Source organism: Monodon monoceros, unplaced genomic scaffold (genome assembly GCF_005190385.1).
Source record: "Monodon monoceros isolate NGI ecotype Baffin Bay Population unplaced genomic scaffold, NGI_Narwhal_1 Super_Scaffold_6, whole genome shotgun sequence".
NCBI lineage: Eukaryota > Metazoa > Chordata > Mammalia > Artiodactyla > Monodontidae > Monodon > Monodon monoceros.
Genome location: NW_021703783.1, coordinates 37,633,807 through 37,650,289, shown reverse-complemented (window position 1 = coordinate 37,650,289; position 16,483 = coordinate 37,633,807). Strand labels below are relative to the sequence as shown.

Genomic DNA, 16,483 nt, shown 5'->3' with positions numbered 1-16,483 from the left:
TGGGCGGCGTGGGGTGGGGAGACAGCGCGCGCTGGGAGTGGAGGGCCCGAGCTGGAAGTGCCGGAAAGAGCCGAAACTCCCCCGGAGGTTGCCGAAGGCAGACGCCTGGAGGGGAACCTTGCTGAGGGGCTTTTCTCACTAGGTCCCGGTTGGGATTCTGTCTCCCAGGCTGCTGTCCATTTCGGCACTACGACTCCGCCCCGACGACTTAACACCATTTTCCACTTTGCCTCCTTCCCGACCCAAGTTTTACTCCAAAAGTCCATTTCAGAGCCACCAGCTGCGGGAAACGCCCGGACGTCCGGACTTCGCGGCCGCTCAGCCTCCTGGGAATCCATAGAGGCAGATGCGGAGTGGTGGCGGGAGGATGCGCCTCCCAGGCCCGGCACAAGATAAATTCGGGAGTAACTTGAGGGTCCTCAGCCTAGTCCGCCAGGCACACTGCCCAAGTCCATTTCTGCGTCGGTTTTCTGGCATACTAAGTTGTCTGCATCCCCCTACGCGGCTGTGGTCACATTGCCCGAATCTTTCTGTTAAATACTCCTCTGTCTTCGTGGTTAGATTCCCAAGCACCCCGGGCGGGGCCAGAGCCATCTCTAATATTTGCGCGCCTTTCCAGCCAGTGTCCTCCATGTATGAAGCACTCACCCCACTGCCAACTGGTCAGCGATCTGTTGGGAGTGGCTAGAGGCTGGGCATTTAGACAATCAGCAGTGAAAAGGTTAATCAGAATCTGTCCCCATGTTCTTATCTTTTGAAGCCAAAGCATAAGGGGCTCTGGACAGGCACCAACAACAAGCCAGAGAGTATATATGAGTGTGTACAGACACCACAGTCACAATGTAGTTTTGGTTTCCACAGGTTTGTTGTTGGAGTTGCAGTACTAGTACATCTCTACGAAGTCATCTGGTCCTTTGGTTTTTAACCTCGCATGGAGTGGAAGGGTCAAAAATCCTCTGGAGCCCACTGGCCCCTGGTTAATAATGCCTAACCTAATACAACCATATATCATTTACAGATCTAAAGAAACAGAAGACTAGGTCATCCAACTAGTTAGGGCACTACACCATGTGTTGCTTACTATTGAATCTTCTTTCAAAGATTCAAATAGAAGCAAACCATCCAAATACCTGCTCTCTCTTCATTTACTAAATTGACCACCCAGTGAGTGGGAGGCATTGTTCTAGGTGTGGGTCACTTACAAAGAATAAAAGTAGATCATTGGGCTTCCCTGGTGGTGCAGTGGTTCAGAATCTGCCTGCCAAGGTAGGGGACACGGGTTTGAGCCCTGGTCCGGGAAGATCCCACATGCTGCGGAGCAACTAAGCCCGTGTGCCACAACTACTGAAGCCCTTGTGCCTAGAGCCCGTGCTCCCTAACAAGAGAAGCCACCACAATGAGAAGCCTGCACACCGCAACGAAGAGTAGCCCCCGCAACTAGAGAAAGCCCAAGTGCAGCAACGAAGACCCAATACAGCCAAAAATAAATAAATAAAATTAAGAAAAAACACAAAACTAGATCATTATCCTCAAGGAGAGTATCCAGTTGCAACGGAGGATAAAAGCTAGTAAATAATTAACTATAACATGGGATAAGTGCTGAAACAGAAAAGTGCAAAGTAGTATAGGAACAAAGAGGAATGAGTGACTAATTATTCCACAATTCTCCTTCCTTCCCATACAGTGTAGGAATGGGATAATATTACCCTGGTTAATAGAAAACTTCATACTAAAGAATGGGGCCTGAACCAATAGGATCCAAGATCTTATTCCATAACTGGTTTCACCTACCAAAAGTCACTTGGGAAACGCCTTCATTAGAGGGCCTGATGCTGCTTGCCAAGCCAATAGTTTCTTCTTTGGGAGGAAAATTAAATCCCCACTTTTGGAAACCTTACAGTCTATTAGGAAAGACATAACGCCTTTCCTAAGAGAGTCCCTGATCTAATGGGAGAGAATTTTTGTATGTGGATATGCCACTCAAAGAGAAGGGAGGTGGATAAAGGAACATGCCTAGGTCAGATCTATAAGAGCTGTCAAAACATCACTGGAAATCTAATGAGATGGAATCATATCTCCTCTAAGAGAGAGTTCTGAGTGTTGTTGAGAGGAACAGTTTGCTAAGTCCCTGGACTGACAGTAAGGGTAGACTCTTCACAAGGATTTTACTCAAGAAATAGTGGCCCTCCAAGAAGGGTGGGTCACACCGAGCATATGTTTTGTTGAATGGAATTTGCAAGAGGGGTACTGCAATCATGGTCCACCTTTGCCCTTTCTCCATGCAGCACTCAACCTCTCTAAAAGGACATTGAGCAAATGTTTCAAAAATGCCTTTTTGACCTGAGCTATAAAGATTATTTTTATCATTGTTCTTTACACTACATACACATTTTCCATTTTATATGCTATACTTCACAATAAAACAAAGTGAGCATTTAAAATAGTGGCAAATTGGGGACTTCCCTGGTGGCGCAGTGGTTGGGAGTCCGCCTGCCGATACAGGGGACGCGGGTTCGTGCCCCGGTCTGGGCGGATCCCGCATGCCGTGGAGCGGCTGGGTCCGTGGGCCATGGCCGCTGGCCCTGCGCGTCCGGAGCCTGTGCTCCGCAACGGGAGAGGCCGCGGCAGTGAGAGGCCCGCGTACTGCAAAAAAAAAAAAAATTGTGGCAAATTGTTTTAAAGCTGCCTATAAATTATATTGGAGGAAAAGAAATGCTGTAATAAATTCAACATATAATACTGTGACCTACTCTGAAGAAAACACAATAACAACCAAATTTTTGAAATGATTAGAGTAACTGCTATGGATTACAACAGAAGACTTTTTAGAAATAACATCCATGCGTCTTAGTTTGGCTTAAGGGCATTGATTTATCCCAGGTTACCTAATGACTGAGGCAAAATTAGAACTAAAGGTAAGTCATGACACAGTTGTCACCTTGGCAGATATATTCTGCAGAAATTAACACGACCTAATTTAAAATATTTTCAAATAGATTCTTGAGATCAGAACTTTTATCATGTTTTTCTTTCAGTTGATATTTTGTATCTGAAGTGATGGATTGTCAGATTCCATGTTTTTATTAGGGAAAAAAAAGAGGCTGAAGTTAAAGTCTCTGTTGACTAAAGGTGAAGCTGCAAACCACAACGAGCATGAAGACCAGCAGAGAATATCTCATAAGGGTGTACTTTTCCCTTTGCTTGGACTACCTCTGATACCTAAGAATATTGATGTTGGCAGTTCATACTGTGTGTCTTAGAAATTTAGTTTCATGGGATGCTGAATAGATGTTATCTGAAAAAACTATTCCAGGTCCAAGTAAGTTTGGGAAATACTGGGTAAAATAAAAATAAATTGGTTTACTTCCCAGAGCATTTAACATGATAATGTGCATTGTTAATATTGAAGGGAGGGACTTCCCTGGTGGCGCAGTGGTTAAGAATCCGCCTGCCAATTCAGTGGACACAGGTTCGATCCCTGGTCCAAGAAGATCCCACATGCCACAGAGCACCTAAGCCTGTGCGCCACAGCTACTGAGCCTGCGCTCTAGAGCCCAGAGCCACAACTACTGAGTCCAAGTGCCGCAACTACTGAAGCCTGCGGGCCTAGGGCCCGTGCTCTGCAACAAGAGAAGCCACCTCAATGAGAAGCCCACACACCGCAACAAAGAGTAGCTCCTGCTCGCTGCAACTAGAGAAAGCCCGCGTGCAGCAACGAAGACCCAACGCAGCAAAAAATAATAATAATTAATTAATTTTAAATTAATTTTTAAAAATATTGAAGGGAATGTAGTATATAGTGTGCAGCTTTCCCCCAAGGAAACTTTTTGTGCAGGATTAATGTTTCTTTGAACAGCCACTCTATAAAGTTCTATTAAAGGGGTTTGATGGGGCTTCCCTGGGGCTTCCCTGGTGGCGCAGTGGTTGAGAGTCCACCTGCCGAGGCAGGGGACACAGGTTCGTGACCTAGTCTGGGAAGATTCCACATGCCGCGGAGCGGCTGGGCCCGTGAGCCATGGCCGCTGAGCCTGTGCGTCCAGAGCCTGTGCTCCACAGCGGGAGAGGCCACAACAGTGAGAGGCCCGCGTACCGCAAAAAAAAAAAAAAAAAAAAAAGGGGGTTTGATTAGGTTGTAATTTCCCATTTTATAGATAACAAAACTGAGGTTCAAAGACATGGGTAACATACCCAAATTCAGTTGTGCATCAGATGTTTAGAGCTGCAAAAGGCCTTAAATTGTCAAAGGTTGAATTGTTAAATCATGAAATTAGTGGCAATGTCAGAACCAAAACTCAGATTTGAAACACTCAGTTCAGTGAAAGTGCCTTGCAGGTTCATTAAAAACTTGAAATTGAATTTGTTTCTATGTGTGAGATATATAACTAATACTGCTTTACTGAAAGTTCATGCATGGAATTTCAGCATGCTCTTTCACTTATACAGTCTGTCACCACTTTTTAAAGTGATAATGCCACCCTCTGTAAAATGTTTTATGGTTTATAAAGTGCCCTCAACACATCTCATTTGAATGTCTCAACAACCCTGTGATGCAAGCATCATTGTCCTCATTTAACAAATGAGGAAACCGAGGCTCTAAATTGTTAAATAGCAGGGGGTTTTTGTTTGTTTGGTTTTTGGAGGAAAGGTTTATTGCAAGGCCAAGCAAAGAAACGGGTGGCTCATGCTCAAAAAACCTGGACTCCCTTAAGTAGCAATTTACCATACTTAGTAAATGTCCTGTTATTTGCATTGAGAGAAGACAGTCCTGCTGTCAAGGGCCTTTGGTATAGTCAAGGAGACAAGACTTAAAAATGTGAGATAGAGAATGATTATATGGCAACATGTAAGAAAATGCTTGATAGAATGGTACAAACTGGACAAGACTGCAGAAGGAATTCAAGGAGGAAAGATTACTGGAGATGGACTTAATCAGCAAAGGCATCATTTAGGGATAAACCTTAAGCTGGATCATAAAAGGAGTGTAAAGATTTGGATTAGCAGAGGGGAAAAAGGATTATAGAAAAGAAGAGTGACAGCAGCAAAGACATAAACATGAGAACAAAAAACACACTGCTGGAAAAGAATTAGAGTTTGAAGGGAGATGGGTCTGAAATGATCAGTCTCTTGGCTGTACAAGAAAAATCACCTGCTAAGAGGCAGAGTTCCCAGTCACTTAATATAAAATGAGCGAGTGCTTTCCAACCCAAATTACACAGAAAAGCAATAAACTTACACTCTCTGTTGTGGACCCCAGGAATGAAAATGAGAAAGTAGCAACAGAAGCCAAGTCCAAACTGGTGGTTATGGGTAGGAAGGAGAGGTTGGGGAGTAACATGAGCCTCACTGGCCCTCAGATCTGTGATTGGGAAATATATGAATAGAAGACATCTATATTTCCTCTATACCCTTCCCATTCCTTTCCTGATACTAAATCATTTGAAAGGTGCCTGACCTCCTGATGGTAAGGAAAATGCCCCTTTAAGTGATGCTTGGAAGCCAGGCTCTCATGCTAATTTAGTCACTGCGCAGCAGACAATGTTCCCCACAACGCTTCTTAGCCCAGAAATGGACCTAAGGTCTGGCCAGAATGGGTTAAAATCATTCCCTTCCAACTTTCCCACATAGGGCACTTCTCTATTCTATTGAAACTTATCACTGAGGTTTAAATCCAGAAAATCCAAGGTCTTGCTGAAAGTTATAATAGTTTGCAAGTAAGCAGATGGATGAGAGGTGGAGAGAAAGAAGAGAATTGGGAAGAAAAGGAAAAGGAAAATGAAGAAAGCAACAAACTATTGAAATGAAACCTCGGGACTTCCCTGGTGGTCCAGTGGTAAAGAATCCACCTTCCAGTGCAGAGGACGCGGGTTCGATCACTGGTCAGGGAGCTAAGATCGCACATGTCCCGGGGCAACTAAGCTCTTGTGCCTCAACGAGAGAGCCTGCGTGCCGCAAACTACAGAGCCCATGCGCCCTGAAGCCTGCGTGCCACAACTAGAGAGAGAAAACCCACACGACACAACTAGAGAGAAGCCTGAGCACCACAACGAAGAGACCGCGTGCCGCAACGAAAAATCCTGCATGCCTCAACGAAGATCCCACGTGCTGCAACTAAGACCCAATGCAGCCAAAAAAGTAAGGAAAATAAATAAATAAATATTAACCCAAAAAAATTGACCTTGACTAAAGTCATTAAAAAAAAAAAAGGGGGGGGAACCTCCCTGGTAGTCCAGTGGTTAAGAATCTGCCTACCAATGCAGGGGACGCAGATTCTATCCCTGGTCTGTGAACTAAGATCCCACACAACGTGGAGCAACTAAGCCTGTACGCTCTAGAGCCTGCGTGCCACAACTAGAGAGAAGCCTGTGCGCAGCAACGAAAATCCCACGTGCTGCACCTAAGACACGACACAGCCAAAGAGAAAGAAATGAAACCGCATTTAGCTGGAACCCTATGTAAATATTCTGCGTTTGTTGTTCAAAACCCATCTTAGCAAAACAAACAAACAAAACCAGTTAGTTGAACAAGTTTCAATCCCTTGGAATGACTAAGAGAAAAAGATGGCAAGGAACATGAAGAGAAACCAAAAAAGCAGCTTCTCAGGGTGTGAACTGGCATGAAATTTGTGTTCAAGCAAAGCTCTAACATGAGATTTCACCAGAGTTTCTGGCGAGATCAAATGACATCCAGAAAACATACTTCATTTGGAGTTTGACCTGAATAACACCCAAAGACAACTTCACAGTTTCTCTCACCTTCCCAACAAAAGGAAGGGACTGAACTCTGGTAATGAACCAACTAAGGAGGTACCACTACCAGATTCTAAAAAAAAGTGGATATATTTTACCCTTGTGACAGCCTTCAGGCGCCATCTGCAGTTCTCAGCTAAGACTGCAGTAAACCTAGACCTCCTGCTAGCTTGTTAGGACCACCCACTGTTAAAGAAGAAAGAAAACAAAGAAAGAAAGAAAGAAATTCCATCCAGGGAGTCCTCAAAAGCCTCCTAGGTCCTAGAGTAGGTGCAAACGCAGCTTGAAGACACAGAGCCTAGGAAAAGACCTAAGGGCCTTAGTTGGCTATAAGCCCCATGAGCAAACCACCCCCTCAAAAAACAAGCTAAGAAATTCTTAGACTGCTTGATTTAAAGGATGATATATTGTCCAGACCTTGAGAACTTAATAGCTCCACAGTACCCTTTTCTGTCTGAACACATCTGAGAATTGCATTTAGTTCTGGGCACCACAATTTAAGAGCAATATTGACAACAGTCATAAAAATGTTCATACCCTTTGACCCAGTAATCCCACGCATGGGAATTTATTCTGAACTAGTTCAGGAGACTAGATGAATTAGAAGCATGAAAATATCGATGCAGCATTCTTCATAACAACAAATATATATATGTGGGTGGGTGTGTATATTTGTGTGTATATATAGCTTAAATGTCTCCCAAGAAGGTAATATTATACAGCATTTCAGTATAATTATGTTATTTGAAAAAAATTAAAAATATTTAATAATAATGCATACTACGACATGGATGAATCCTGAAAATATTATGCTAAGTGAAAGAAGCCAGACAGAAAAGGAGACATTTATGATCCCATTTATATAAAATGTCTAGAATAGACAAATCTATAGAGACAGAAAGTAGATTCATAGTTGCCAGGGGATGGGGGCAAGGAGAGAATGGAGAATGATTGCCCCTATGTATGGGGCTTCTTTCTGGGGTGGTAAAAATATTCTGCAGTTAAGGTTGATGGTTGTACAACCTCATGAATATACTAAAAACCACTTAACTTTTTACTTTCAAAGGGTAAATTTTATGTTATGTGAATTATATCTCAGTAAAGTATATATGAAGCCTTCCTAGTCATATATATAAATGCTTATGATTCAGGGAGGAGAAAAAACTATAAAGTTATATTCCTGATATGATATGTACATTTATGGGTGAGGACTAAAAGACATCATGAATAAATGAAAACTGACAGTTCGATACAGGTGAATATTTGATAGGGGGGTGACCATTATATTGTTCTTTGAGCAATTAGATATTTTATTTTCTTCCCAAGACAGTGTCCACAAGAGGGCAGAGAGATGAAAAACCAAACCACTTCTCACAAGCTTCAGCCGAACAGTTAGAAACCCAGAATCCAGTGTGGAAAGCAATCTTAAAGGTCATCTAAGTCCAATTTCCTCACCTTACAAGGAAAAAACTGAGGCCCAGAGTGGTAAGGTGGCTCATCCGAAGTCAGCAGGCTGTTCACGCAAGAGGCAGAAGCAAAACCCCCCCTTGTCACTTCTCCACCCATCCTCTTTCTACCAAATTACAGTGCTTCCTTAAACAAGGCAATGTTTAATCTAGAAAAGGAAAGCTTTAGAAGGATATGAGGTGAAGGGCAGGTTCTTATCAAGAATGGGTTTTTTGTTGGTTTTTGTTCTTTGCAGCAAGAAGTGGCAGATCTAGGGAATTCCCTGGCGGTCCAGTGGTTGGGACTCGGCACTTTCACTGCCATGGGCCCTGGTTCGATCCCTTGTCGGGGAACTAAGATTCAGTAAGCGGCGTGACGCAGACAAAATAATAATAATAATAATAAGCGAGAGAGAGAGAGAGAGAGAGAGATGGCAGATCTAGAAAGAAATTTCAGGGAAGCAAATTTCAGTCTAATAAAAGAACAACAGTTAAGGATGTCCAAAAGGTGGGACAGGTAGGGGATTTCCAATTAAATCAAAAGCCAGAATTGGTCATCTCTGAGGCAGGCTATTCTCAAGATCCTGCTACGGATAGGTGCTTGGGGTAGAGGCCTTCTCAGTTCCCTTCCAACTCTTTAAAGGGTCTATACACTTTTTATTCGTGGGAGTGGGAGAATACAGCATCACTGGATTTCATTACATCAACCCAGGTAGAGAATAAGGAAGACCTCTCACTTGCTAATATCTTAGTTGGTTTTTTAAAAATAATTATATTATAGTGAATTTCTGCTTTCAGCTGATTTTCACTATGTCAAGTCCTTTAGGAAGCACATTCCCAGAAAAGTCTTAGTGATTATAATATTCTAGGGCTGGTAGCAAAGCAGAATTTCCTTCCAGAAGTTCTAAATTCATATGATTTGTGCCATTTCTTTGTTTTCAAAAAATGGCTGGGCTACACCACTGGCTATTAGATACATGAACATCTAGATGTCCTCTGGGGGTGGGTAGGTAGCCTAATCCTGGGAAGCACTCAATTTCAGTACCTGCTCACAGGCCAGGACAAGAGGGAAGATGAAATCCAAAGATGGTTTAATCAAACAGTCTTTCCTACTAAGAGGTAAACATTCTTTAACCTCTTTCTCACTTCTTAAGTAGTAACCCAGCCCACACCCACAAACTCTCTCCTATGGAAAGCTTCATACCAATCCACACTGAAGTGACCAATGGGGGTAAGAGTTGGGCAGCAGACCTATGCTGCAGCATTTCATAAACTATAAATACCCCTGCTTTTCGGCATAGAAGGACTGAAACTCCAGATGTCAGGGAACAGCCTCCCTAATTGAAATGAATCTGTCAAAGGATGACAAGAATTCTGCAAGGAGAATCTGCAGGTAAAAAGGGCCATCTTACAAGCAGTTCCCCATCTCCTTCCCATTAAATTCATCTTACCCTCAGAGTTGTTGCATTCTGAGGCCTTCTGCTATAATCACTGGCCCAGAGGAGCTCCGCCCCATTTTAAAATGATAGTCCGAGAATGACCAAACCCAAAACACTTCCCTGGTTCCCCATAAACAGCTAAGAAAGACTGGAAATTTCTTTTTTTTTTTTTGCTGCACCGTGAGGCATTTGGGATCTTAGCTCCCCGACCAGGATCGAACCGTGCCCCCTGCAGTGGAAGCGCAGAGTCTTAAACACTGGACCACCATGGAAGTCCTGGAATTTTCTTAATTATAAAACAAGAGAGTCTAGAGAAGGGGAGGGGAACACTTGTAACCCTACCATCACAATATAATCCATCATTCCTATTTATTTCTTTCTAACCATTATTTGCAAGCATTCATACACAGATTTACAGGAAGCCAAGAGGAACTTTTTTTAATACAAAATACACTAATACACTCTAGGAAAATTCATCCTTACAGGTAGAACCTTCATTCTATACCAGTAACTCACTAGACACTCAAGCACTATTTGAAAGGGAACTACTAGTTATATTTGCTTACTCTACATGTGCTAGCTTCTATATTACAGCAACTCTTTAAAAGTACGTACTATTATCTCAATTTTAGAGGAAACTAAGGTTTTAAGTGGCTAAAGAAACCCAAGACCACAGAGCTAAAAACTCATGGAACCAGATTCAAATCCTAATCCTAATCCTCCTGACTCTAAAACCCAAAAGCTTAAAGTCAAAAGACCATCCATACACTGGGGGAAAATATCTCCAACACATACGACGAAGGGCTAAGGTTCCTAACAAGCAAAGATACCAAGAAAATAGATTTCACAGAGACAAGCAGGAACACAATTTTAAAAAAAAAAGGTAGATGAAATCATCAGGCAATTCACTGAAGAGGAAATGCAAGGGCCCAATAAACATTTGAAAAGATGCTGAACTTTACTTGGAGTCAGGGAAAGGCAAACTGAAGTCATCAGATACTATTTCTCACCCATCATGTTGGCAAAAAATTAGAAGAAAGATAACAGTCCATACCGGTTACAAAGAAAGGGCCACTTGTACTGCTGGTGGAAGTGTAGATTGTTTACAGTCTTTTCCAAAAGTAACCTGATACAGTATCAATCAAGATTTAAAGCATACATTCTGTTTGACCCTGCATTATCACTTATTGGAATCTAGCCTTAGAAAAACAAAAAGCACCAATACACATATTTAAAGATATTTATTGTAGCGTTGCTCATGTTGGAAAAATAGAAACTCCTCATCAATAGTTCCTGTTTGAATAAATTAAAATATATTTTTATAACAAAAACTCATAAGAAAATTTGAGAACAGTAAAATAATTTTCCAAATCAAGTAAAACCTCAATCACTCTTTTGTTTCTTTTTCCTTATAGACTGTTTTTAATATATTTACATTTTGCAGATGTAGTACTACATAACATGTCAATAAATTACTAATTAATAGCCTATGAAAATGTCACATGATAATTTGACAAATTATGCTCTTCAAAGGAAATGTATATCAATTTCTGACAACTTTAAAAAGGTGTGACATTGTAAATTAACTATACTTCAATTTAAAAATACTGACAAAAAAACAAAAATAACTTGATATGATGAAACATTTGAGTAAATTAATAGTAAAAAAAAGTGTGAAAGTTAATTTGGTTTTTTTTTTTTTTTTTTGGCTGCACCGGGATTGCGGCATGCAGGATCTAGCTCCCGGACCAGGGATCAAACCAGGGCCCCCTGCATCGGGAGCGCGGAGCCTTAATCACTGGACCTCCAGGGAAGTCCCTAATTTGGTCTTAAAATCATGGTATATAAATTCATTGGCAAATTTTTTTAATATATGGATGCAAAAAAAACACATCTACAAATTTCATTCCTCTCAATTGATCTGACCATTTTTTTTTTTAATCAGTAGGGAAAACTAGCCAAAGTAATTTTACTTTTTAAGAATACATATGCCAGGGCTTCCCTGGTGGCACCTGCCAAGGTAGGGGACACGGGTTCGAGCCCTGGTCTGGGAAGATCCCACATGCCGCGGAGCAACTAAGCCTGTGCACCACAGCTACTGAGCCTGCGCTCTAGAACCTGTGAGCCACAACTACTGAGCCGCGTGCCACAACTACTGAAGCCCACGCGCCTAGAGTGCGTGCTCCCGAACAAGAGAAGCCACCGCAATGAGAAGCCTGCGCACCACAACGAAGAGTAGCCCCCGCTTGCCACAACTAGAGAAAGCCCACGCACAGCAACGAAGACCCAACGCAGCCAATAAATAAACAAATAAAATAAATTTTAAAAAGAATACATATACCACTCAGAGTTAACTTCCAGAAAAAAGAAAAGGACTGAGTGCTGTACACACAAATAAAGAAAAGCAAGAAAGCTGGAGTAAGTGTACGTAATTTTAACATCACGTTCCTGGTCTCCAGTCTTCCTCTGCAAACTGAGGCATCCTGGGCTGTTCCTTCCACACTTGGGAATTAAATAAGGCCCCCTTGAGATGCTCAAGTTATTGGTTCCCTAGAGTTTCCCCAAAGTCCCCATAAAGCCATATGAGATATAAAATCATGAATTTTCCCATGAGTCCCCATAAAACAGTGTCATCTGTTCCTTCTGCAATTTTCTAATGCATTCTATTTACACCTCTTAGGACACAGTTCAGAACACTGAATGGGGCAGACTTTGATATCTGTGTACCTGTGTTATTATCCCCCAATGGACTGTAAACAACGAGGGAGCAAGGTGTGTAGCTCAGAATCAAATCCCAAGTTTCAGGAAGACCTGACAATTCAGCCAGTCTAACCACCTGTGTAAAGTTTGAGGGCTTTCCACAATATACCAAGCAGAAGAGTCTGTGATAGGGGATTACACCCTACCCCCCTACCCCCCAGCAGCTTGTTCCTTCTTGGGAAAAGTATAGCTCCTAGAAAGTTCTCCTATAAATGGAATTTAAATATTTTTCTGAAATTTTGAAACTTAACCCCAGTCTTACCCCTTGGTAGCCCACAGAATAGATCAAATCCCTCTTGTCACAGGACACCCTGTGAAGTATTAGAACCCTTGTATTTTTCTTCAATCACCTAACTCAGTGCTTTGCACATTTAAAAAAAAAAATTGTTAAGTAAACTTCCTCCATCATCCATCAATGTACCAGGGGTGAAATAATGTGGTATAGGCTCTAAAAGATATTTTATTGGTTTTATAATATGTCTTTCATTGCATTATCTCATTTTAAGAAAAAATAATCAGGAATACGATAGCCAAGAATTCAGAAATTCAAAACATAAATACATTCTTCTACCACAAAAGCTTTCTCACCCCTTTAAGGTTTTCTCATCTCCACTGCAAGTGACAGCTTCTTAAACACTGTTGGGATGCCTCATGTGGGCAAAGCTGGGCTGGGACAAGCTGCTCAGCTGTGCCAGGAAGAGTCCATCCTCCAAGGGAAGTTTCTTCTCACCTGCAGGATCCCCTTGGCTTCCTGGGCTGACTCAGGACTTCATACGCAGCCTGGATCTCCAGAAAATGCCTCTGAGCTTCCTCCACCTGGTGCCAATTGTGGTCTTCACGAGCTCCAGGTATCTGCAATGTATTTCTTCATTTGTTGCCCCCTCTGAGAGAACCAAAACCTTAGGGAGACACAAGCTAACAAATTAGAACCTCATAAGTTGTCAGGGCTCCTGAGCCTCTCCTTGCTCCCTTCCTAAATCAGGCTGGAATTGGCTTCCACTTGCTGGTGGGAAAGGCACAGAACCTCAGATTAGAATTCCAGCCTTTTGAAACATGGACAACCTCTGGATCTCATGGCAAGAACCAGGATTCGCTTTTAATCACAGATGCTCAATTTCCAACCTGGAACTTGGCATCCCTGACAAGATCTCCTCCTTGCAAGAGAAATAAGCATATATGTCCACCAAAGACATGTACAAGAATGTTTATAACAGCTTTATTCAGAACAGTCCCAAACTGGAAACCACCCAAATGTTCACTGACAAAAGTGGATAGATAAACTGTGGTATATTCATACAATGGGATACTATACAACAATGAAAACAAACAGTTTATAATCCCATGCAACAGTATGAATAAATCTCACAAACATAATGTTGAATGAAAGAACTCAGACACAAAAGAGTACACACTGAGTGATTCCATTTATATGAAGCCCAAGAATAGGCAAAACTAATCTATGGTAATAGAAGTCAGAATAGAGGTTTTTTCCCAGGAAAGGAGGATAGATTGGGAAGGGGTATGAGCGAACCTTCTTAGTGCTAGAAATATTCCATACCTTCATTGGAGTGGTGGTTACATAGGTATCTATATAAAACTATCGTACTCTATATATGTTATACCTCAATAAAAAGTAAATAATATACATGTATCTTTCCCCACTCCCTGTTAGAGCCTCTGAACCTTCACCCATTGCACACAGAAGCCCAAAGAAGCCAGGACACCCTTCCGGAGGCTGACCCAGCAGACATGAAAACAGTACTTCCACATTACGGGTACCTGCTCCAATAAGGCTTCGCCTAGGGCTTCCCTGGTGGCACAGTGGTTAAGAATCCGCCTGCCAATGCAGGGAACACGGGTTCGAGCACTGGTCTGGGAAGATCCCACATGCCGCGGAGCAACTAAGCCCGGGCACCACAACTACTGAGCCTGCACTCTAGAGCCCATGAGCCACAACTACTGAGCCTACAAGCCTAGAGCCCATGCTCTGCAGCAAGAGAAGCCACTGCAATGAGGAGCCCGCGCACCGCAACGAAGAGTAGCCCCCGCTCACCGCAACTAAAGAAAGCCCGCGCACAGCAACGAAGACCCAAGGCAGCCAAAAGTAAATAAATAAATTTATATTTTCAAAAAAGACTTAGCCTCACTTCCGGAGCCATTCCAGACAGGAATGAGAGGGAAGAAAACTTACCTGGTAAGCCAACTGACACTTCTAATCCTGAAAACTGTGAACAAACTCATAGAGCTTTTACCACTCTGGGAAGTAGCCGCTGCTGAAGCCATGATCTCCCACCAGCAGCTTCCAGACCCAGTAAGGCAGGAGGACAGACTCCATCAGGTGCCCACGGAGGGGGAAGAAGCTGAACCAACTGAAGAAGGAGCCAAGGGTCTCTGCCACATAGCTAAGGGTGGCAGCCGTGTTGCAGAGGGCACTGTATGCTAGCGGGCATGTGAAAGCAAGGTAAGCCAAGCCCAGGCAGTAGAGCCTCACACTGAGCATCTCTGACCCAACTGAAGCTTTGCAGAGGCGATGCTTCTGGGCTGTGATGCCCGCAGCCAAGCTGATGGGCAGGATGGCTATGGGGTGGCCATAGAAAATAGGGGAAGTACGAAACGCTGCTCCTAGAGTGTTCTTAAAGTCTGAGGTCTGGTTACCAACAGCAGCCATCAGCAAAACCCCTAAGCCAACTGCCAGTGGGAGGCCCACAATATAGAAGCTGCCCATGAAGGAGAGGCTAATGAGAGCCACAAGGCCAAAATAAATGCCCACTATCATCTGGGCAGCAAAGTGAATGGGACTCAAAGGGTGTGTCCCCCCCTCCTGAACTCTGCCTCTGCCGCTGGGGTCTGTTGGCCTGAGCAACAAAGCTTGGGAGCTTCCAGAATTCCCAGAGCCAGCCTAGGCCACCCCTTCCCCTCCCCCGCCCCCCAGGGGCATCCAGAGCTGTGCGTGGCTGTTCCACCCAAGGTACAGGTGATGGAGCCCAGCAAGGCCCCCTACAGCCCAGAGGGCATAGGTCATCAGGAGCCCTGTGGCCATCCTCTAGGAGAAGGGTCTCAGAACAAGTCCAGTGGCCCCTGCCATTGCTCAGAATGCCAAAATCTGGGATCATCTGTGAGAATCATGGCAGTCACGGGTCCAGAGTTATCCTTAGACCCTAAGACATGGAAAAAAGCAGTCATAAGATTATATCCAGGTCCCCACACAGTAACCATTTCTCCTTCCAATATTAGTCAAGTCCAGATCTTCCTGAGTTTCCCGGAAATTGTGGTTCTCCCATACCCTTAGGTCTAGCACCTCATCTCTGTGTTTTACAACCACAGTGACTCCAAATTTAGGGGAGAAGAATGTTTGAAATGCTTTCAGTTGAGTAACTGAGAACTCAGCACACGGACAATAAAAAGCAGAAGCTTAAATTTCAGACCTTCCCTCAGACCTCTGACCTCCTGGTCAGCGGGGTGCGGGGGTCGAGGTGGAATGAATCGGAGTGAATACAATGTCCCCGAAAGTTCCTACACATTTTAAAAGTCCCCTGCCACACAGCCCGCTCCACCCGGCCCCAGCTCCGACTGTGGCTGCCCTCAGACACTTGGCGGAGATTTTAGCCCCTCTCCAGCCTCCCATCTCTCCAGACCAGGACATCATTCCACAAGTCAACCTTGAAAGAAGTCCTCAGTTCCCTCCAGCTCTGAAAAACTACATTTTGACCTAGACCCTGGCACCCCGCAATTCAACCACCTCTTTCCAGGGCAAACTTGTAAAGTCTCTCCACAGCGGCCCGATGAATCCCCAGGATATCAAACCAGACGTAAAGTGCCCCTGCTAGTCTCTCCCCTCTACACAGAGCGGGCCTCCTGACCACCAGCCAGCACCCGCTAGTCCCAGAGTGAGCAGCAGTACCTGGGCACCTCGGCTCCCAAACCCCATCAGATCAGTCATCTCCTTTGACCACAGAGTCAAAATGGCCCCTCTCTTTCCGCTCCCACGTCCACGCAAACGGACTTTGTCTTTCTGTGTTTGCTGTGTCACGGAAGTCGGGCCGTCCTGGCCAGGCCCCTCCCCAAGGCCCTCCCTGGCCCCTAAGGGATCACC

At 43.7% G+C, this 16,483-nt stretch overlaps 2 protein-coding genes across 2 annotated transcripts in view; both read right to left on the bottom strand.

Moving 5' to 3' along the window:
• SPATS2 (spermatogenesis associated serine rich 2) overlaps nt 1–13,253 on the bottom strand; it is a 152,901-nt gene extending 139,648 nt beyond the window's left edge. The window contains exon 1 of the mRNA XM_029204649.1: nt 13,121–13,253. The gene's annotated coding sequence lies outside the window, so the exon portion shown is untranslated. The remainder of the gene's footprint in view (nt 1–13,120) is intronic.
• On the bottom strand, nt 11,938–16,483 carry DNAJC22 (DnaJ heat shock protein family (Hsp40) member C22). The gene is given in 5 exon segments (XM_029204653.1): nt 11,938–13,226; nt 13,229–13,289; nt 14,582–15,208; nt 15,210–15,308; nt 15,311–16,483. Coding segments are annotated over 5 exon segments (1,140 nt in total). The 5' UTR covers nt 15,431–16,483; the 3' UTR covers nt 11,938–12,993.